This window comes from Capra hircus, chromosome 7 (genome assembly GCF_001704415.2).
Source record: "Capra hircus breed San Clemente chromosome 7, ASM170441v1, whole genome shotgun sequence".
Taxonomy (NCBI): domain Eukaryota; kingdom Metazoa; phylum Chordata; class Mammalia; order Artiodactyla; family Bovidae; genus Capra; species Capra hircus.
In genome coordinates this window covers 27170944-27190242 of record NC_030814.1, presented here as the reverse complement: position 1 = coordinate 27190242, position 19299 = coordinate 27170944, and the positions used below count along the sequence as shown (strand labels likewise).

The window sequence follows — 19299 nt, the reverse complement described above, 5'->3', positions numbered from 1 at the left end:
TAATCTGTGTTTCTTTCAGTTGTGTCTCAGGATTTGAGCTATTATTGCAGCCAAAAAACAGTTTCTTCAGGACCAGAAAAAATGCAGATATTTAAAAGAAAGTGTCAAAGTAGTAAATGTAAACGTTTCTATTCTTGATGATAAATAACTATGTAGACATTCTTTCAACTAAATTCCCAAAGAGAAGCTAAGTGGCTAGAATAAGGAGAGCCTCCAATATTCTTGTCTGGAAAATCCCATGGATGGAGGAGCCTGGGAGGCTGCGGTCCATGGGGTCGCTAAGAGTCGGACACGACTGAGCGACTTCACTTTCAAGTTTCACTTTCATACATTGGAGAAGGAAATGGCAACCCACTCCAGTGTTCTTGCCTGGGGAATCCCGGGGACGGGGGAGCCTGGTGGGCTGCTGTCTATGGGGTCACACAGAGTCGGACACGACTGAAGCAACTTAGCAGTAGCAGCAGTAGCAGTACATGTTTAAAAGATCTTTCACTTTATGGAACATAGAAGTTAGTAAGGAAGCTGAGACAAGTATATAATAACCACTAGGGAATTTATAAATAAGAAACAATATGGCATACAAATGAAAGACACAACCAGTTTGGGCTGAGGAGTTTTAGTGAAGACAGACGGGAGGAATGGAGACTTCAGCTGGATTGTTCATAAAATGCAGGAGTGAAGCTCCAAGGAGGGTTTATGAAGCATTCTGAGGTCGGGGCAGGAGGATTCTTGTTGAACAGAAGTGTGAGTTGGGAATGAGGAGGATATTGAGATGGGGGCATAGATTTCTCTTCATCCAGCTCAGAGATGCAGAGAATGAAAACAGAGAATGAAAACAAAGAATGAGAGGATGAGGATAAATGTGAGGACAGCGATGGAGCAGTTTGAACATGCTATTGAAGAGGTCGGTTGGAAGAGGTAACTTTTGAAGAAGGGAGTGTTGTAATGGAAACAAAATGATGTTTGGTAAAGTTCAGTTTAGTAGCTGTAATTTGAGAGCTTAGAAGGAAGTATCGAGATAAATACACACACATACACACACATATATATGAGGGGCATTTGTTTTACTTATGTCAAAGTGTTTTACCTACATTTTGAATCCTTGATTTTGACCAAAGTATTTTTCTGGTGTTGGGCATCTAGTCATTATCTGTCATCTATTTATCTATGAAAAGTTTTGACAATCTTGGGAAACTAACGTGAAAAAGATAAGAAAAGTAAGTGAAGTCACTTAATCGTGTCTGACTCTTTGTGACCCCATGGACTGTAGCCTCCCAGGCTCCTCTGTCCATGGGATTTTCCAGGCAAGAATACTGGAGTGGGTTGCCATTTCCTTCTCCAGGGGATCTTTCCGACCCTGGGATCGAACCTGGGTCTCCCGCATTGTAGGCAGACACTTTACCGTCTGAGCTACCAGGAAAGCCCCTATTAAGAAAAGTAAGTACTGCCCAACAATTGGCTTTTGTCATTTGCTCTGCTTTCAAGGAAACATTTACAAACTGAAATAACCTGCCTTCTTTTTCATGCAGCTCTTTATCTTACTGTTCAAAAATGCTTGAAGGGCCCAAAATTACTTGATTAAGCTCTCCAGGAAAGCCCTTACCCTTTAAAAATTGGAAGTTAGGGAGTCCCTTGGGCCTCTTCTATAAGCAAGAAAAGCCCACACTCAGTGGTAACTCCTTAAGCGCACTTAGAGCAGATGACTGTATCTAAACACATTCTTTCCACTTGAAAGAACAGCATTATTGGAGGATTATCTGAAGCTTGGAAAAGAGATGATTCCCATTTATCATCCCCATAACATGTCTGCCTCAAAAGTGAGGCCATCAGAAACGCTTATATTGTTTATTGCACTTTCTGGGTGTAAAATTCATGAATTGAGAAATATTGAGCTCCTTTCTCAGCAAGCAGGAGCTGTCAGTGTCCGATAGCATGCATGGGTGGTACACCAAATGAGCCTTGGCTAGCAGAGCTAACAGGGAGACACGGGTCACGGAATCCAATCTTGATCTCCCCTCTACTTTAATCTCTTACCTCTTGAGGCATTGGGTGTTGATCTAAATATCATGTGATTTTCAATTATTAAAGTAACTTAAGCATATGAAAACAAGTGACAAGATTTGGGGAAGATATTTATATCTTGATCACTAACGTCATTTATTTTTTCAACATCCTGAGTTGGCACCATTTTTAGTGTCTCAAATTTTGAAAATGTTGGGAAATTTGGAACATCTGAGAAAACCTAGTGGAAAGGCAGATTAGGTAGTCTTCCTTGCTTTACAAGGTGGCAGCTAGCATTTCATTTTAGTTAAGAATATATCAATGGTGAATGAAATTGAAGCATTTGCTTATGTCTGGATATATTAGATTCATAGGTATGTGTCAGAAAGCTTAAATATCTTAGACAACTTCAAGTTTTCTCTATTTAAATTCTATAAGTGCTTCTCAAGTACTTCAGTATGGCTGTCTATTGTATTTTTTAAATAAGGAAAAAAATCTTTTTTTTTCCACACATTAAAGTGAAATCTATTTTAATAGAGAAATGTGATCCTAATATTTCTCCACTGAGTGGATTGGTATATACTTATATTTAATTAAAAGCTCTTAAATTGTAGAATTCCCTATAGAAAGCATGGACTTTAGCCAGCTGCCTCTGCATCTTAGCAACTATGTTTTGTGTCTGCTAACAGTGTGATTGTAAGACTTGTGCTATGTCTACAAAATTTTGCCATTAAGTACTTCAATATACTTGATGAGTAATTTGAGGTCAGCTAGCAATAAAGCTTTGTGTGAAATGCCATTAAAAAAACCTACTAGCATGGTATATTCAAGCTGTTAAAATACATTCATAGAAACAGAGAAAAGATTATACATACGCTGTGTAGAGTTCTGCAGTTTGACTCTTGCAGTCCAAATAAAAGTTATATCACCCTTAGAATAAAATTCTAAAATAGAGTCCTCTTTTGTAAGAATTTGTTCACCTAAGAGCTGGGGTCATTAATTATTCCATGAGGTTGCACTGTTAGTACAGAATAGAGCAGATCACAATTTCATGATGAAATACTTGCTTTCACAAAAACACAGGTGTTCCCTACTCCCCTCCACCCCAAGCCGGTCACACACCCTACAAAGAAGCTTTTCTGGTTTGCAATAATTATAGCTCTGGCAACTCTCATAATAAGCATGGTGGGTGAGGGTGGTGGCAAGAAAGGGGGATGAAGAAGTAACTTCAGACACTAAATAAAGAGGAGCGAATTGGAATATGGGTGAGATGGAGGGGGCGGTGGCAGAAGTGAATTCACTTGTCTGTCCCAAGTAGATTTTGTGACTTTTTACCAAAAATATTTATTTATTTATTTGTTTGTGTTTGGCTGTGCTGGGTCTGTTGCTGCGCAGGCTTTTTCTCCAGTTGCGGTGAGTGGGGACTACTCTCTAGCTGCCGTATCTGGGCTTTTCGTTGCAGTGGCCCTCCTGATGCAGAGCATGAGCTCTAGGGCTCACAGTCTCCATAGTTGCGGCTTCCAGGCTCTGGAACTCAGGCTCAATAGTTGTGGTGCACGGGCTTAGTTGTGCCTCAGCATGTGGGATCTTCTTGGGTCAGGGATTGAACCCATGTCTCTGGCTTTGGCAGGTGGATTCTTTACCACTGAGCCACCAGGCAAGCCCTTCCTGACATTTTAAAAGTATGAAAACAAGTTTGCTATGCTAAGAATAAAATGTAGATTCATCTGTAGAGAATCTGTTGGCCAAAAAAACTGTCTTCAAAGCCCTGGGCAATGAATATTTTCCTCACCCTTGAACCAATATTAAGAAATCAGAAGAAATGATTTGGAACACAACTCATTTTAATAATAAATACTGATAAGTTATTAAGACTTCCCTGGTGGCTCAGATGGTAAAGTGTCTGCCTACAATGCGGGAAACCTGGGTTCAATCCCTGGGTCAGGAAGATCCTCTGAAGAATGAAATGGCAACACACCCAGTATTCTTGCCTGGAAAATCCCATGGATAGAGGAGCCTGGTGGGCTACAATCCATGGGGTAGCGAAGAGTCAGACACGACTGAGTGACTACTTTCATTTTTCAGTGATAAGTTAATTGTGAGAAGATTCCTTTCAGAAAAGAAAACCATATAATTTCATGTCACATTTCATATCTTTGTTTAAGAATTCTTGTTAAATGGAGCATTTTTACAGCGCTCATATTCAATGAGCACTTTTTGAAATGTATCTCCTCAATCACTGTTTATGATGATGCACGGATAGTCCTTTGGTCAGTGCCAGCTTCAGAGAACAATGAGAAGCATAAGAAGAAATTACTTGAGTATTTCTGTATTTTCTGCCATTCTGTGGCAAGGCAGATCAGGTACTTGGAAGGCAGGTGGAAAAAGGAATTCTAATTTAAATGTAATGATTGGTACATTTGCATTACGTACGATCAAAAAGTGTCCTTTGCAAAAAAGAATTATAGGAAGGTCATTTCTCTAACCTAGTGGCAAGAGGACTTGTTTCAGAGAGAAAGAGAAAGATTTGGAAGACACCCTTGGAAGCCGTAGGTTTCTGTAAAGTTGGTAAATATGAGTCTGCCATATAGTCTCATAGAGAATAGGTATGTAGTAAATTTTGTGCAATCAGTTGGTCTTGGGGAGATTGCATTTTTGGGTGCCATGCATAGTTGTGGGAATTAATTTAATTTTGCATGCAAAAACCAGTACGATGCTGAGCTGTGTTGTGAACTATATGGCTGTGATTGAAGTATTGTGGTATTTATTTAGGTTTGAAAATGGAATAAATTGCATCTAACAGTTGAGTCTTTTGGCAAAATATTCTAATATGCTGGTCTAAAATGCTAAGGGAGTCCTCAGAGTTATGAGCAATGAGAAATGTCAGGGTTCCTTATCCAAGTGGAAAATGGGCTAAAAGAATATTATACTCTGTTCATTGAACTGCAATTAGAGAACATAAAGTGAATGTCAAGGAGTTTAATTAGTTGAATTAAATAGACTTAATGAGTTGATAGACAATGAAATTATTATAAAAATTGTTGATTTACAATGAGTTCTTTGTTTTCTTTGCTAGGAAAGCATTTTATTTTAAATTATTCTTTTCCTTTGTAAAACATGTAATTGAGCATCAGTGTCAGTTCCTTTGACATGCTGACATTTGACAAACTGACCTCTGTGTCTTCTCTCTGCTTTTTTCCACCCCACTTGTTTTTAGAGCTACCAACATCATACCTAATGGAACCTCTATCTGTAATTATTCACTAACAAGTTCATGGGATATGTTTATATCCATTTTGTTTTTCTAAAAAGTAAGGAATTTATTTAGAATATCATACAAGTCTATAATAACACTGAATATTTTTACCCTATTCCCAGCCTAGGAGTTTATAAATAAAGACTATCAAGCAGTTATTTCCTTATTTATCCTTGTGTTTGGCTGGAGAAGCTTGGCTGAGTAGTTAGTTTAAACTCTACTGCTTATACAAAGGTATAAAATGTGATGGGGATTTTTTTTTTATATGCTTGACACACACCTATGCTTCTTATTGAAATTCTTTCTGTATTTAAGTGCAAGGTGCTGTGGAAATTTAGACTGTATATGTGATCATTTTTAATAATGAGTTCTCATGATATTTAGGGGCTTCTCTGTTGGCACAGAGGTTAAAGCATCTGCCTGCAATGTGGGAGGCCTGGGTTCAGTGCCTGGGTCAGGAAGATCCCCTGGAGAAGGAAATGGCAACCCACTCCAGTATTCTTGCCTGGAGAATCCCATGGACAGAGGAGCCTTGTGGGCTACAGTCCATATGTCGCAGAGAGTCAGACACGACTGAGCGACTTCACTTCACTTCATGATATTTATACCTAATGAAACCTAATGAAAAGGGTGATATGCTAAATGACACTATAAGCAATTTAAAATTGGCATATTTTTGAAGTTCCTGTTAAATTCTACAAAGTTTCACAGAATCGTTTAACTGAGTGTAGCTTCATGTTAGCTCAGACGGTAAAGAATTTGCTGGTAGCACAGCAGATCTGGGTTCAGTGCCTGGGTCGGGAAGATCCCCTGGAGAAGGAAATGGTAACCCACTCCAGTATTCTTACCTTGAGAAGAACTCCATGGACAGAGGAGCCTTGTGGGCTGTAGTTTATGGGGTTGCAAAGAGTCGGACACGACTGAGCAACTAACACACTTTCACTCAACTGTATTCAAGTAGTATTAACAACGAGACTACTTGATTTAGTGATTAGATAAGGTTATAGATGTGATATTTCAAAAGATTCATTTATACAGAAGGCATTTAAAGATGCATTCTCTCATATACCTATATAAGCATATGCATATGTATTCTCTCACCTTTTTTCCTTAGTGAGAGGTAGCCTTCAACACAAGCTATATTAAAAGGTATTTATCATCTGAAGAAGTTTTCTTTTAAAACATACACCATGAAACAGTATAAGATCACAGTAATAACTTCTATGATCTAATATTAAATGAACTTAGCCTTTTTTGAAAACAAAGGTAAGGCATTTAGTTATTTCTATGAGTTTGGCAATTAGTAGCTATAACTTCTGTGGCAGAAATCATCTATATTAGTACATATTTTTAATTTTTTAATTTTTATTTTATATTGGTTTATAGTTAATTTACAATGTTGTGTTAGTTTCAGGTATACAGCAAAGTTATTCAGCTCTACATATACATATGTAAATTCTCTTTCAAATTCTTTCCCCATTTAGATTATTACAGAATATTGAGCACAGTGCCCTGTGCTATACAGTAGGTCCTTGTTGGCCATCTGTTTTATTTTTTAGTTGTTTATTTTTTTTTAATTGGGGGATAATTGGTTTATAGTATTGTATTGATTTCTGCCATACATCAACATGAATCAGCCATAGGTAATACATATATTCCCTCCCTCTTGAACCTCCCTCCAATCTCCCACCCCATCCCACCCCTCTAGGTGGGGTTTTATATTTTTGTAATATGCCAGAGTTATGTACTGATCACATTTCTGTTTAGGGTAGCAGTACTTTTTGTCCATTTGAATACCTATCCCACTTTGTTTACATGTTTGAAGTGCTGAATGTATTCAGTGGAGATAAAAGTGTGTGTGGAGATGGAAAGTAGTGTGTGAATGTTAAATAGGATGGACATGTAGTAGAGAAGAGTGGCCTACTCTGACACAAACAGTAGTGATATTTTATGGTGACAATACAGTGAAGATGGGATACAGAGAAACAAGTTTTCTTTTTTGTTTTTATCAGAGTGAAAGGGATTAATGTAAATACAGTATATCTTCTAGTTCCATAAAAGTTTTGTGGTCTTTGTGTGTGTGTGTGTGTGTGTGTGTGTGTGTGTTTAGCAAACCGTAGTTAGAAACAGAAGGAGCTCTGTAGAGTTTTTATTGGATATTCATATACTTCTGTATTTATGCTGATGCAGAGAATACAATGGCAAAGAGTCAGACATGCCTGAAGCAGCTGAGCACACACGCATGCAAAGAATACAAACAATATTGCTACCGTCTCAATGGAGTGTTTTTCTTTTTTGCCATGAAGAAATGTTAGATGTTGATCCTTTCACGGGTGAAGGAGAGGGGCTTCTGACAACAGAAGCCATTTCCCTGCCAATAGGGGGCAGGAGTGATTCCGTCGCTGTAATTATTATTCCTCCTGTAAGTTCTCAGGTTCAACCTAAGCATGTGTGGCATGGATCAGGGCTAGGCTGAAAGCTGTATCTGCAACAGTGTTCCCGGGACCAGAGGGTGAGACACCGGGCAACCCTCCAAGCTTCTCTGTGTCTCTCCTGGGGTCAGAACACCCACAGGTACCTCTTTCCGTGTTGCCGTGACCCTGAAACTAGCACATCTGCAGTGCAGGACCCTCTCCAAGGACCACTGAATTCCACTCCGATGCAAATGAGGGTGCAGAATGTCCCCCTCCTGGTATCCGGATGAGGAGCTTTGCTGGTGGATTTCTGGAGAGAGGAAAGGCAGATGGGCTTAGTGGTTGGTACCCTGTGGCAATCTACAATCTAGGAAATGTTCCGAGATAGGTGTTATTTCAGGTATGCTAGTTCTAATGTTTAGAAGTGACTCCTGAACTTCTTTTGGAGAAAAGGTTAATGAAAAGAATGACAATTGCCCCAGTCCAGATCACCTCTCATTACAGATAAAGCTGTAAAGGTGTGGAGGGCTCTTCTTTCCTGGTGCTTTCTGTGAGACAGCCCTGCATGGAGACCCGCAGCCCCTCCTCCTCAGGGCTTCCTGCCCTTGTGCGTGGAATGTGGCTGCAGTCCATTATACAGCTAAGTCTTGTCTTACTGTTGCGCTGGGTCAGAATTGTCATCACACTGTGAAAGGGCTATAAAGAAACCTCTCTTTGACTTTTCTAAAAACAGTCTTCTCTAGGGTAAATTATGACAAGAGGCCAGAAGAAATCGCTTCTCATTTCCCCGTTCAATAGAGGGCATCTTCGCATTCACCGACATGAAGGACAACAATCAGTTACTTTTTCTGTATGATCTGGTGAAGGGATCTTAACTTGAAATTTTTTTTTTCCAGTTTGCACAGAGATGAATTCCTCCATTTCATGATTATACTGTGTGTACCTGGTGCCTTGTTTCAAGGGTGTGGTTTTGTTAAACATGTTGAAGAGCTTTTGTGACCTGTTGCTACAGTTGGATTTATTTTTCCCGTTGTTAATATCAAACAGCAAAGGTGAAGACTGAGAACCATGTGTAGAAGGGTGATTGCTCTTACTGTGAGCAGATTTGAATCCTTCTTTTTGTGTGAGAGTGTGATCAGCCAGCCTTGCTATCGATTTCTTCTATCGTGCACTGCCAAATCTTCTATTTAAGTATTGTGAAAACTCTTTGTTTTTTTCAGGTCGAATGAGTGATTTGAGTGTAATTGGTCATCCAATAGATTCAGAATCTAAAGAAGATGAGCCTTGTAGTGAAGAAACAGATCCAGAGCACGATCTAATTGCTGAAATTTTACCTGAGTTACTTGGTATGTTGCACAGTGAAGAGGATGAAGAAGAGGAGGAGTGTGCCAATGCCACTGATGTCACGACCACCCCATCCGTGCAGTACATAAACGGGAAGCATGTAGTTACCACGGTTCCCAAGGACCCAGAAGCAGCAGAAGCTAGGCGTGGCCAGTTCGAAAGTGTTGCACCTTCTCAAAATTTTTCAGACAGCAGTGAAAGTGATAGTCATCAGTTTATAATCACCCATGCTGGATTGTCCACCGCCATGCAACCTAATGAATCTAAAGAAACGACGGAGTCCCTTGAAATTACGTGGAGACCCGAGATTTACCCTGAAACCGCAGAGCCTTTTTCAAGTGGTGAGCCTGATATTTTCCCCACAGCCTCAATCCATGAGGGAGAAGCCACTGAGGGGCCAGACTCAGTCACAGAGAAAAGTCCTGAACTTGATCATCGGGCGCATGAACATACTGAATCGGTACCTCTGTTTCCTGAAGAGTCTTCAGGAGATGCTGCCATTGACCAAGAATCTCAAAAAATCATCTTTTCAGGGGCTACCGAAGGAACATTTGGTGAAGAGGCAGAAGAAAGTTCTACCACACATACTCCAAGTATAGTTGCAAGTTCTGTATCAGCACCTGTCTCAGAGGACGCATCATTTATCTTAACAGGGACTCCACAGTCTGATGAGCCATTGTCCACAGTAGAAAGCTGGGTGGAAATAACCCCTAGACACACTGTCGAGTTCTCAGGAAGTCCTTCAATTCCAATTCTGGAAGGCTCTGGGGAAGCAGAAGAAGACAAAGATAAAATATTTGCCATGATAACTGATTTATCACAGAGAAATACTACAGACTCCCTCATTACTTTAGACACCAGCAAGATCATGGTCACGGAGAGCCTTTTGGATGTTCCTGCAACCACTGTATATTCAATTTCTGAACAGGTTTCTGCAGCAGTGCCTACCAAATTTGTAAGGGAGACAGACACTTATGAGTGGGTTTTCAGTCCACCTCTGGAGGAAACAACAAGGAAAGATGAGGAGAAGGGAACTACAGGTACAGCTTCTACAGCTGAGGTACATTCCCCTACCCAGCGATCAGATCAGTTTGTTTCTCCCTCTGAATTAGAAAGCTCAAGTGACACTCCGCCTGATGATTCAACAGCTGCTCCTAGAAAGAGTTTCCTGTCCCCGATGACAGCCACACAGTCTGAAAGGGTAACGACAAGTTCTACCGTTGTCTTTACAGAAACAGACGTTTTAGAGAATCTGGCAGCACAGACCACAGATCCCAGCCTTAGCAGTCAACCCGGGGTTCTGGAAGGGTCACCTACTGTCCCAGGGAGCCCTGTGTCTCTCTTTATGGAGCAAGGGTCCGGAGAAGCTGCTCTTGACCCAGAAACCACCACTGTTTCTTCACCTGCATTAAATTTAGAGCCTGAAATTCTAGCTGAAGAGGAAGCAGCTGGCACTTGGTCTCCACATGTGGAAACTGTATTCCCTTTTGAGCCAACCGAACAAGTCTTGAGTACTGCAGTGGACAGGGAGGTTGCTGAAATTATACGCCAAACATCCAAGGAAAACTTGGTTTCAGAGACCTCAGGAGAGCCAACTCACAGGGCAGAAATAAAGGGCTTTTCTACAGATTTTCCTCTGGAGGAAGATTTCAGTGGTGACTTCAGAGAATACTCGACAGTATCTTATCCCATAACAAAAGAAGAAATAGTGATGATGGAAGGTTCAGGGGATGCAGCATTTAAGGACACCCAGATGTCACCATCTGTAACACCTACCTCAGACCTCAGTAACCACACTGCTGACTCGGAAGAACCTGGCAGCACCTTGGTCAGCACCTCAGCCTTCCCTTGGGAAGAATTCACAGCCTCTGCCGAGGGCTCGGGTGAGCAATTGCTCTCAGTAAGCAGCTCTGTTGACCAAGTGTTTCCCAGTGCCGCGGGAAAAGCCTCTGGAACAGATTCCCCGTTTATTGACCAACGATTGGGAGAAGGAGCTATCAATGAAACTGATCAAAGATCCACCATTTTGCCAACAGCAGAAGCTGAGAGTACTAAAGCTTCAGCCAAAGAGGAGGAGGTGAAAGAGAATCACACAGTTTCAATGGACTTTCCCCCAACTGTGGAGCCAGATGAATTATGGCCTAGACAAGAAGTCAACCCTGTAAGGCAAGGAAATGGAAGTGAAATAGTGTCAGAGGAAAAGACTCAAGAACAAGAATCTTTTGAACCCCTTCAAAGCTCTGTTGCACCAGAACAAACAACTTTTGATTCACAGACATTTCCTGAACCTGGACTACGAACCACAGGTTATTTCGCACTAACAACAAAGAAAACTTACAGTACTGATGAGAAAATGGAGGAGGAAGTCATTTCCTTAGCTGACGTGTCCACTCCAACTCTAGATTCAAAGGGCTCGGCATTGTACACAACTCTCCCTGAAGTTACTGAAAAATCCCATTTTTTCTTAGCTACTGCCTCAGTGACTGAATCAGTACCAGCTGAAAGTGTAATTGCAGGTTCAACCATCAAAGAGGAAGAAAGTATAAAACCCTTTCCCAAAGTTACGAGCCCGATAATTAAAGAGTCAGATACAGATCTTTTATTCTCTGGACTGGGATCTGGGGAAGAAGTTTTGCCTACTATAGGATCAGTGAATTTTACTGAAATAGAACAAGTCCTTAGTACATTATATCCCCCGACTTCTCAAGTACAAAGTTTAGAAGCCAGCATCTTAAATGATACAAGTGGAGACTATGAGGGAATGGAAAATGTAGCAAATGAAAATGAAGTGAGACCACTCATTTCCAAAACAGACAGTGTTTTTGAAGATGGTGAGACAGCATCCAGCACAACGTCACCAGAAATTTTAAGTGACGCCAGAACAGAAGGGCCGTTTACGGCACCTCTCACTTTTTCCACAGGCCCCGGACATCCTCAAAATCAGACACACGGTAGGGCAGAAGAAATCCAGCCCAGTAGACCACAATCTCTGACTGATCAAGTCTCTAGCGAGAATTCTTTGACAGCAGGAACTAAAGAAACAGCAACCTCTTCCGCTGATTTTCTGGCTAGAACTTATGATCTTGAAATGGCCAAAGGATTTGTTACATCAACACCGAAACCATCTGACCTGTTTTATGAACATTCTGGAGAAGGTTCTGGGGAATTGGATGCAGTTGATGCAGAAGTCCACGCTTCTGGAATGACTCAGGCAACTAGGCAAGGAAGCACCACATTTGTTTCTGACAGACCCCTGGAAAAACATCCCAAGGTTCCAAGTGTTGAAGCTGTTACTGTTGATGGATTCCCGACAGTTTCGATGGTGCTGCCGCTCCATCCTGAGCAGAATGAAGGCTCTCCTGGGGCAGCCAGCACACTGGCAAACACAGCATCATATGAGAGGGCCACAGAAGGTGCCGCAGATAGTTTCCAAGACCATTTCGGGGGATTCAAGGATTCCACATTGAAACCCGACAGAAGAAAAACCACTGAAAGTATTATTATAGATCTGGACAAAGACGACAAGGATTTAATATTGACAATGACAGAGAGTACCATCCTTGAAATTCTACCTGAGCTCACATCAGATAAAAATACTATCATAGATATTGATCACACTAAACCAATATATGAAGACATCCTTGGAATGCAGACAGACTTGGACCCAGAAGCACCCTCGGGGCCACCTGAGAGTAGTGAAGAGAGCGCTCAAGTTCAAGAGAAGTACGAGGCAGCTGTTAACCTGTCTTCAACTGAGGAAAACTTTGAGGCTTCCGGTGATATTCTGCTGGTTAATTACACTCAGGCAACACCTGAATCGAAGGCTCCTGAAGACAGAAATCCATTAGATCACACAGGCTTTATCTTCACAACTGGGATCCCCATCCTTAGCTCAGAGACAGAATTAGACGTTTTGCTTCCCACAGCCACATCTCTGCCCATTCCCAGTGAGTCTGCCACAGTTAATCCAGAGTCAAAAACTGAAGACAAAACCCTGGAGGACATCTTTGAATCAAGCACTTTGTCTGATGGCCAAGCGATTGCAGACCAAAGTGAAGTCATATCAACGTTGGGCTATTTGGAAAGGACACAGAATGAGGATGAAGAAAAGAAATATGTAAGTCCTTCTTTCCAACCAGAGTTCTCCTCTGGGGCTGAGGAGGCACTGATAGATCCTACCCCCTATGTAAGTATTGGTACTACCTACCTTACGGCTCAGAGTTTAACAGAGGCACCCGATGTGATGGAAGGAGCCCGTCTGCCGGATTCCATTGGCACATCCACGATTTCAGCTTTTGCAGAGCTGCTCTCTCAGACACCATCATCTCCTCCACTCAGTGTCCACTTAGGCAGTGGAGACTCTGAGCACTCAGAGGACCTCCAGCCAAGTGCTCTGCCAAGTACAGATGCCAGCACACCCCCAGTACCCTCAGGAGAACTTGCAAACATTGAAGCGACTTTCAAGCCCTCGAGTGAAGAAGGCTTTCACATAACTGAACCTCCATCCTTATCTCTTGACACAGAGCCTTCAGAAGATGAAAATAAACCTAAACCATTAGAACCAACGGAGGCTTCTGCCACAGAACTAATTGCTCAAGAAGAAATTGAGATTTTTCAAAATTCTCACAGCACAACCAGTGTCCAGGTTTCTGGGGAAACAGTCAAGGTGTTTCCCAGTATTGAGACTGTTGTCACAGCTGCAAGTGAAAGGAAGCTAGAAGGTGCTACACTGCGGCCACATTCTACTTCTGCTTCTGTGATGCATGGGGCTGAGGCAGTTGTGGTGTCTCAGCCCAGCCCACAGACTTCTGAGCAGCCCACCATCCCTTCTCCTCTGGAAATAAACCCTGAAACACAGGCAGCTTTGATCAGAAGGGAGGATTCCACAGTAGCGGCCCCCAAACAGCAAGTACCGACGAGGATGCTTGATTCTAATAAGCAGGCAACACTAAGCACCACAGAGTTAAATACTGAGCTTGCAACACCATCATTTCCCCCTCTGGAAACTTCTAATGAAACCAGTTTCCTGATTGGCATTAATGAAGAGTCAGTGGAAGGCACAGCAATCTATTTACCAGGTAAGGACACACGTTGATAAATCTGTTTCCAAACGTGGAAACAGTCCCTTGGTCCTAACATATTTATGTATATAATTTTGTTGTACTGTGAAAGGGGTGAAGGTTCTTTGTATTGTTCATGTACAGCAGAACAGGCCATAGTATTGATTCCCTAATGAGATGCAAAGAAAGTAAGTATAGACTGGGGGCTTCCAAGAGATACTTTGTATTTTTCTGGGTTTAAGAAACATATTATTTCTTTTCTTTTTTTTTTCAGTTGCAACATGCAAAACCTGAAATTGTTAATGGTATAAAAATTCAATTTGACTTTACCCACAACTTAAGTATGACTTTGTCTTAGGTCCCATAGTTATACATGTTAGCTTTAGGAACGGGAAAAGTATCTTATTAAAAAAAAACAAACCTCTAGTGAATGGGTGCTATTATGGCAATATTAAACTCTTTCAGGCCTTTTACAAATGAGACTAATAAATGACTCTAGTAAATACTGAGCATGGTTCACACAATATCGGTTATAAGTTCATACCTTTGTGTAATTTCCTTGCTTTAGATAGGTAGTTTACCTAAGGCTTCTAACACGGTGCCTAGCCACAGCGAGTATTCATTCGGTATATATTCAAACTCTGCCTGTTGAGAGAAGATTTCTAGTGTTTTGCTGAGTAGACAGGAAGCATGAATTTGATACTGGTTCATATAGACTATGCCATTTGAGCTTCACAGAAAGGCCACAATGCGTACATTATTATCTCCATTTAAAAGGGTAGGGCGTGGAGGTTCAGAGAGGCTCTGTAATTGGCCCAGGGTTGTAGCCACACACATCATGGTAAAGTGGTATTTGAACCCAGATGGGCTTCACTCCAGAGTAGGTGGTTTCTTCCACTGGTCTTTGGTGGTTTTCTGTTAATATAGTATAAAAATGAATAATATTTAATTACATGTAAAGCAGAGATCTTGGAATATTTACTCTGTAGAATTTATTTTCCTTTAAGTCTAGTTGATAATGTTAAAAAGTTAAGTTTAATGGTGTTTCCCAAGAACAGTGGGAATAATAATGTTAGTGGAATCCATAAGTAGCTATCACCACCTAGTTGCTACCTAGAAAAAGAAAAAAAGAAACCAAAAAATAGTACTTCTAGGACTGTGTTGATTAAAAATATGTTTTATTTTAATGAGTATGTTTTTACAGCATGGCTATACTTAGAGTTATTCTTCTGAGCGTTGCAACCTTATCTTTTGTGCTACCAGTGCTTCAGTTTTGTTGTGCTTCAGATAGAGTGAAATAGTCATAAAGTGTAACTTTTATAAATGATGAAGTATTTTGTGAATACATCTGATCAAAGGTGGCTGATGGATTTTTTTTTTTTTTTTTTGGTCACTCTTTATTGAATCTGTAAATGATAACCTAGTAATCTGGCCAATATTTATTCTTTTGTAATTTAGTTGAAATATACTTCAGGTTAGAGGAAATATGATAGAGAAACCACTGATAATAACTATATCTATAGAGAGAGTTGGATTTGACAAATGAGAAATGTGTACCAGTCGTCCAATTCGTAATGTTTACCTAGAATCAGAGCTTGCGTCTTTGCACAACAAAGTGTCGCTTTAGGTGAACTCAGTAAACAACAGCTCCTATTGGATTGCCTGGTCTATTTGCTGCAGTTTCAACTTTCCGAGATGACTACACACTGCTTAGGGAAGAATGAAATGAGTGAAACCAAAACTGTTCTCCTCATCTAAACTACTTTCAGCTCCCAGCCCCCTCCCTCGCCAAGCCCTTGTCCTATACTCCTGCATGATGTCCCGTGTCTGTGGTGGGAGTAATGGTGTACTTCACATTTCTGTGGCACGTCACACTTTACCAACCACTTTCACTTTGGTGTCATTTTGGTTTTGCACGGAGAGCAGCACGTAGAAGTGTTGTTGACCGTAGCCTTGTCATCTAAGCAGCATGTTCTCAAAAGCAGAAGCCAGAAGTAGGGAGATCTTTAGAACTATAGGGAGAGTCTTAGCACAATTGGGGTCACTTTTGAAGAAACAGTTGCAAGCATCTGAATTAACCTAATTATCAGGAACCCACGCGTGCACATGTGCCCCTATCAAGTCTTTCTAGTAGTCCGGAATTTCCTTAACACTCAGAAAGTGTGAGTTTGACTTTTCTGGGTGGGAAAGGCTCAGTTATTTTCTATAGCCATACCTGTTTCTCATGTTTCTTAAGTGGATATCTTCTTTCTTCGTGTGCAATTATTTCAGACTTTCAGGTCTTAAAATTTTTGAAACTATGGTTTTTATTCCATATATAGCCTATTTATTTCAGTTCTTTTGTAAAAAATGGTTAGCTGTCATTTGGATTCTTAAACATTGAAGCAAGCACTTCTGGAAAAGTGTTCAAATAATATATAAGCTATTAATATAAATATAATTACCCATGGGATATTACAGAATAATAGATGTGCCTCAGTTAGTCTAAAAGTACTTGGATTTAGAAAATATGTATTAAACTGTTTTCTCCTCATACATTTGTACCTCTGCCCTTTATATTGATCACCTAGGAGTGTCAATTTTGTGTTTTTAATAAGAAAATTGTAATAAAAGTTTGGGGTTTCACTTAAAGTGAGATTTTTGTATTGGGGTTTGTTTTTACACAGTAGAGTTTAATCCATGTGTTGCTTTTCTTCAAGTATAGTTTAAAGGAGTACAATTGGAACGTGTTTTTGGAAAAAGCATATTAATGTAGCAGAAGAGACTTCAGTGCACACTTTCGAAGAAAAAGTTTCTGAGCATTAAGTGGTAAAAGGCAATAATAATTTAAATGATGGTAACAAGCCAATGCTAAAAAGAATGCATGTTCTGTGTATCCAGCCATTTCACATGAACTAACCTCGTTTAAAAGAATACATTTTCCATTCACTGTGCACATATGTGTAATCATTTTGACTAAAATCAATTGCCATTATCATGCCAACTAAATCTGCAGTAGAATATATTAATTAGTTGCCAGATACCATACAAAATACTGTTTAAAAATAATGATGATTGATTGGATCCCAGAAATGAATAGATGCAATTTGTAATAATTAGTTATAATGCCAAGAAACACTCCAGAGAGTAAAGTTAATCTTAATTTTTATGTGTAGTGCTGTGGTAAAGCCTTATGTTATGGTAGCAGAAAAATGGCATTTTTATGCTAAAATATGTTGAAACTGAGAGATGAGCCTAATTGCTCTTCTTACTTTCCTGAACCTGGTAGGACCTGATCGTTGCAAAACAAACCCTTGCCTCAATGGGGGCACCTGTTATGCTACTGAAACTTCCTACGTGTGCACCTGCGTGCCAGGATACAGTGGTGATCGGTGTGAACTTGGTAAGATGTTCTTCCCTGAAAGACCATAGTGCTTTTCCAGAAGATGTATTGAGGGAGAGTTTACGTTGCTTGAATCCATCAGAGGATTTCAGAGAAGCCCATTGTAGATGAATGGCGTGTTAGATGAAATTAAAATCAGAGTAATTTAAGTACTCTGTGGGAAACAGGGATAGATGCTTATTGAATTTTCTTGATATCGCCAGGACTCAAGGAAGATTACTGAGGTCAGTTGTATTTATGTGTGGTTTTCACATTCAGGCTTTACAAATGTAAAGTTTGATATATAGTATTTGCTTACATACTGACAAAAAATTTTGATCTGTCTCCAAATCTGCATATCAATAAATTATCAATGTAAAGCTCTATTTAAAAAATGGATTTCCCAGGTGGTGCTAGTGGTAAAGAACCTGCTTGCCAATGCAGGAGACCTAAGAGACGCAGATTTGATCCCTGGGTCAGGAAGATCCCCTGGAGAAGGAAATGGTGACCCACTCCAGCATCCTTGCGTGGGTAATGCCACAGACAGAGGAGCCTGGTGGGCTACAGTCCATGGGATCACAAAGAGTCAGACATGACTTAGTGACTACACAACAATTTAAAAAATAGGGAGTTTTTATGTTTTGAGATGACTTGCTGCTCTGGCGTGTCATGGGAAAGCACCCTCTCTGGCTGTGCCCAGAGACCAGCCTAGTCCATCTCTCCCTTGAGGAGCTGTGACATTGTTGTCTTCCTCCTCTTTTGGATTCCAAAGAACGTCTTTGTCTCTTTAGTAAATCAGTCCCGTTTACTTCCATTCTTATTTGGGGTTCCTTCTCCTGAAGAAAAATTTAAAGAGGACTCCAGTTTTGATTTGGCTAAATATAGACCTTGACCCTCGGAGTAGGCGATGGCACCCCACTCCAGTACTCTTGCCTGGAAAATCCCATGGACAGAGGGGCCTGGTAGGCTGCAGTCCACGGGGTCGTGAAGAGTCAGACACGACGGAGCGACTTCAATTTCGCTTTTCACTTTCATGCATTGGAGAAGGAAATGGCAACCCACTCCAGTGTTCTTGCCTGGAGAATCCCAGGGATGGGGGAGCCGGTGGGCTGCCGTTTATGGGGTCGCACAGAATTGGACACGACTGAAGCGACTCAGTGTTAGCAGCAGACTTTGACCCTAAGAAATAAAATGATGGGAGCTACTCATTGGGTGCTCCTTTTAGCAGCACCATAGTGGTTTTCTCATAATGACTGAATAAAGATTACACTTCAGATTACACAGAAATGTTGAGATAAAACCCCCAGCATTCATGTTTAAAAAGTGCTCATCTTAAAAAAAAAAAAAGGCAAAAGTCAACAGAGCTAGTAAGTTCTATTTGTGTGCTAACCAGTGAAGACAGAGATCACAATAGATAACATTTAAGAAATAATTATATCTTAAATATCAAATTTACATATTTTATGTGTGTTTAGCTCCAAAATCCTGTCTGTCTCTTTGCAATCCCCTAGACTGTAGCCTGCCAGGCTCTTCTGTCCAAGAAATTCTCCAGGCAGAAATACTGGAGTGGGTTACCATTTCCTTCTCCAGGGCATCGTCCTGACCCAGGGATCAAGATAGGTTTCCTGCATTGGCAAGCAGGTTCTTTACCACTGAGCCACCTGGGAAGCCCTCAGATTTATGTGTGTAGTATAAAGGATATATGTGACCCCCATTTTTTTTCACATTATCATCAATTGAAAATAATTTAATGAGTTATTATATGTGAAACTGTTTGATCAATGACTGGTTCTTAGCAAACAATATAAAACCATCATTATGATATTAATATACTATCATTTCTACTAAGGTCATTTCTTTAGG

General features: G+C 40.6%; 1 protein-coding gene across 3 annotated transcripts in view; it reads left to right on the top strand.

Annotated features, from left to right (window-relative positions):
• Nucleotides 1-19299, top strand: part of VCAN (versican) — a 120048-nt gene that overhangs the window by 63259 nt on the left and 37490 nt on the right. For 2 of the 3 annotated variants that reach the window (XM_005683395.3, XM_018050052.1), the window contains 2 exons: nucleotides 8892-14093; nucleotides 17344-17457. In XM_005683395.3, the coding sequence (XP_005683452.2) occupies nucleotides 8892-14093; nucleotides 17344-17457 (5316 nt within the window). The remainder of the gene's footprint in view (nucleotides 1-8891; nucleotides 14094-17343; nucleotides 17458-19299) is intronic. The other variant, XM_018050053.1, reaches the window with a different exon arrangement.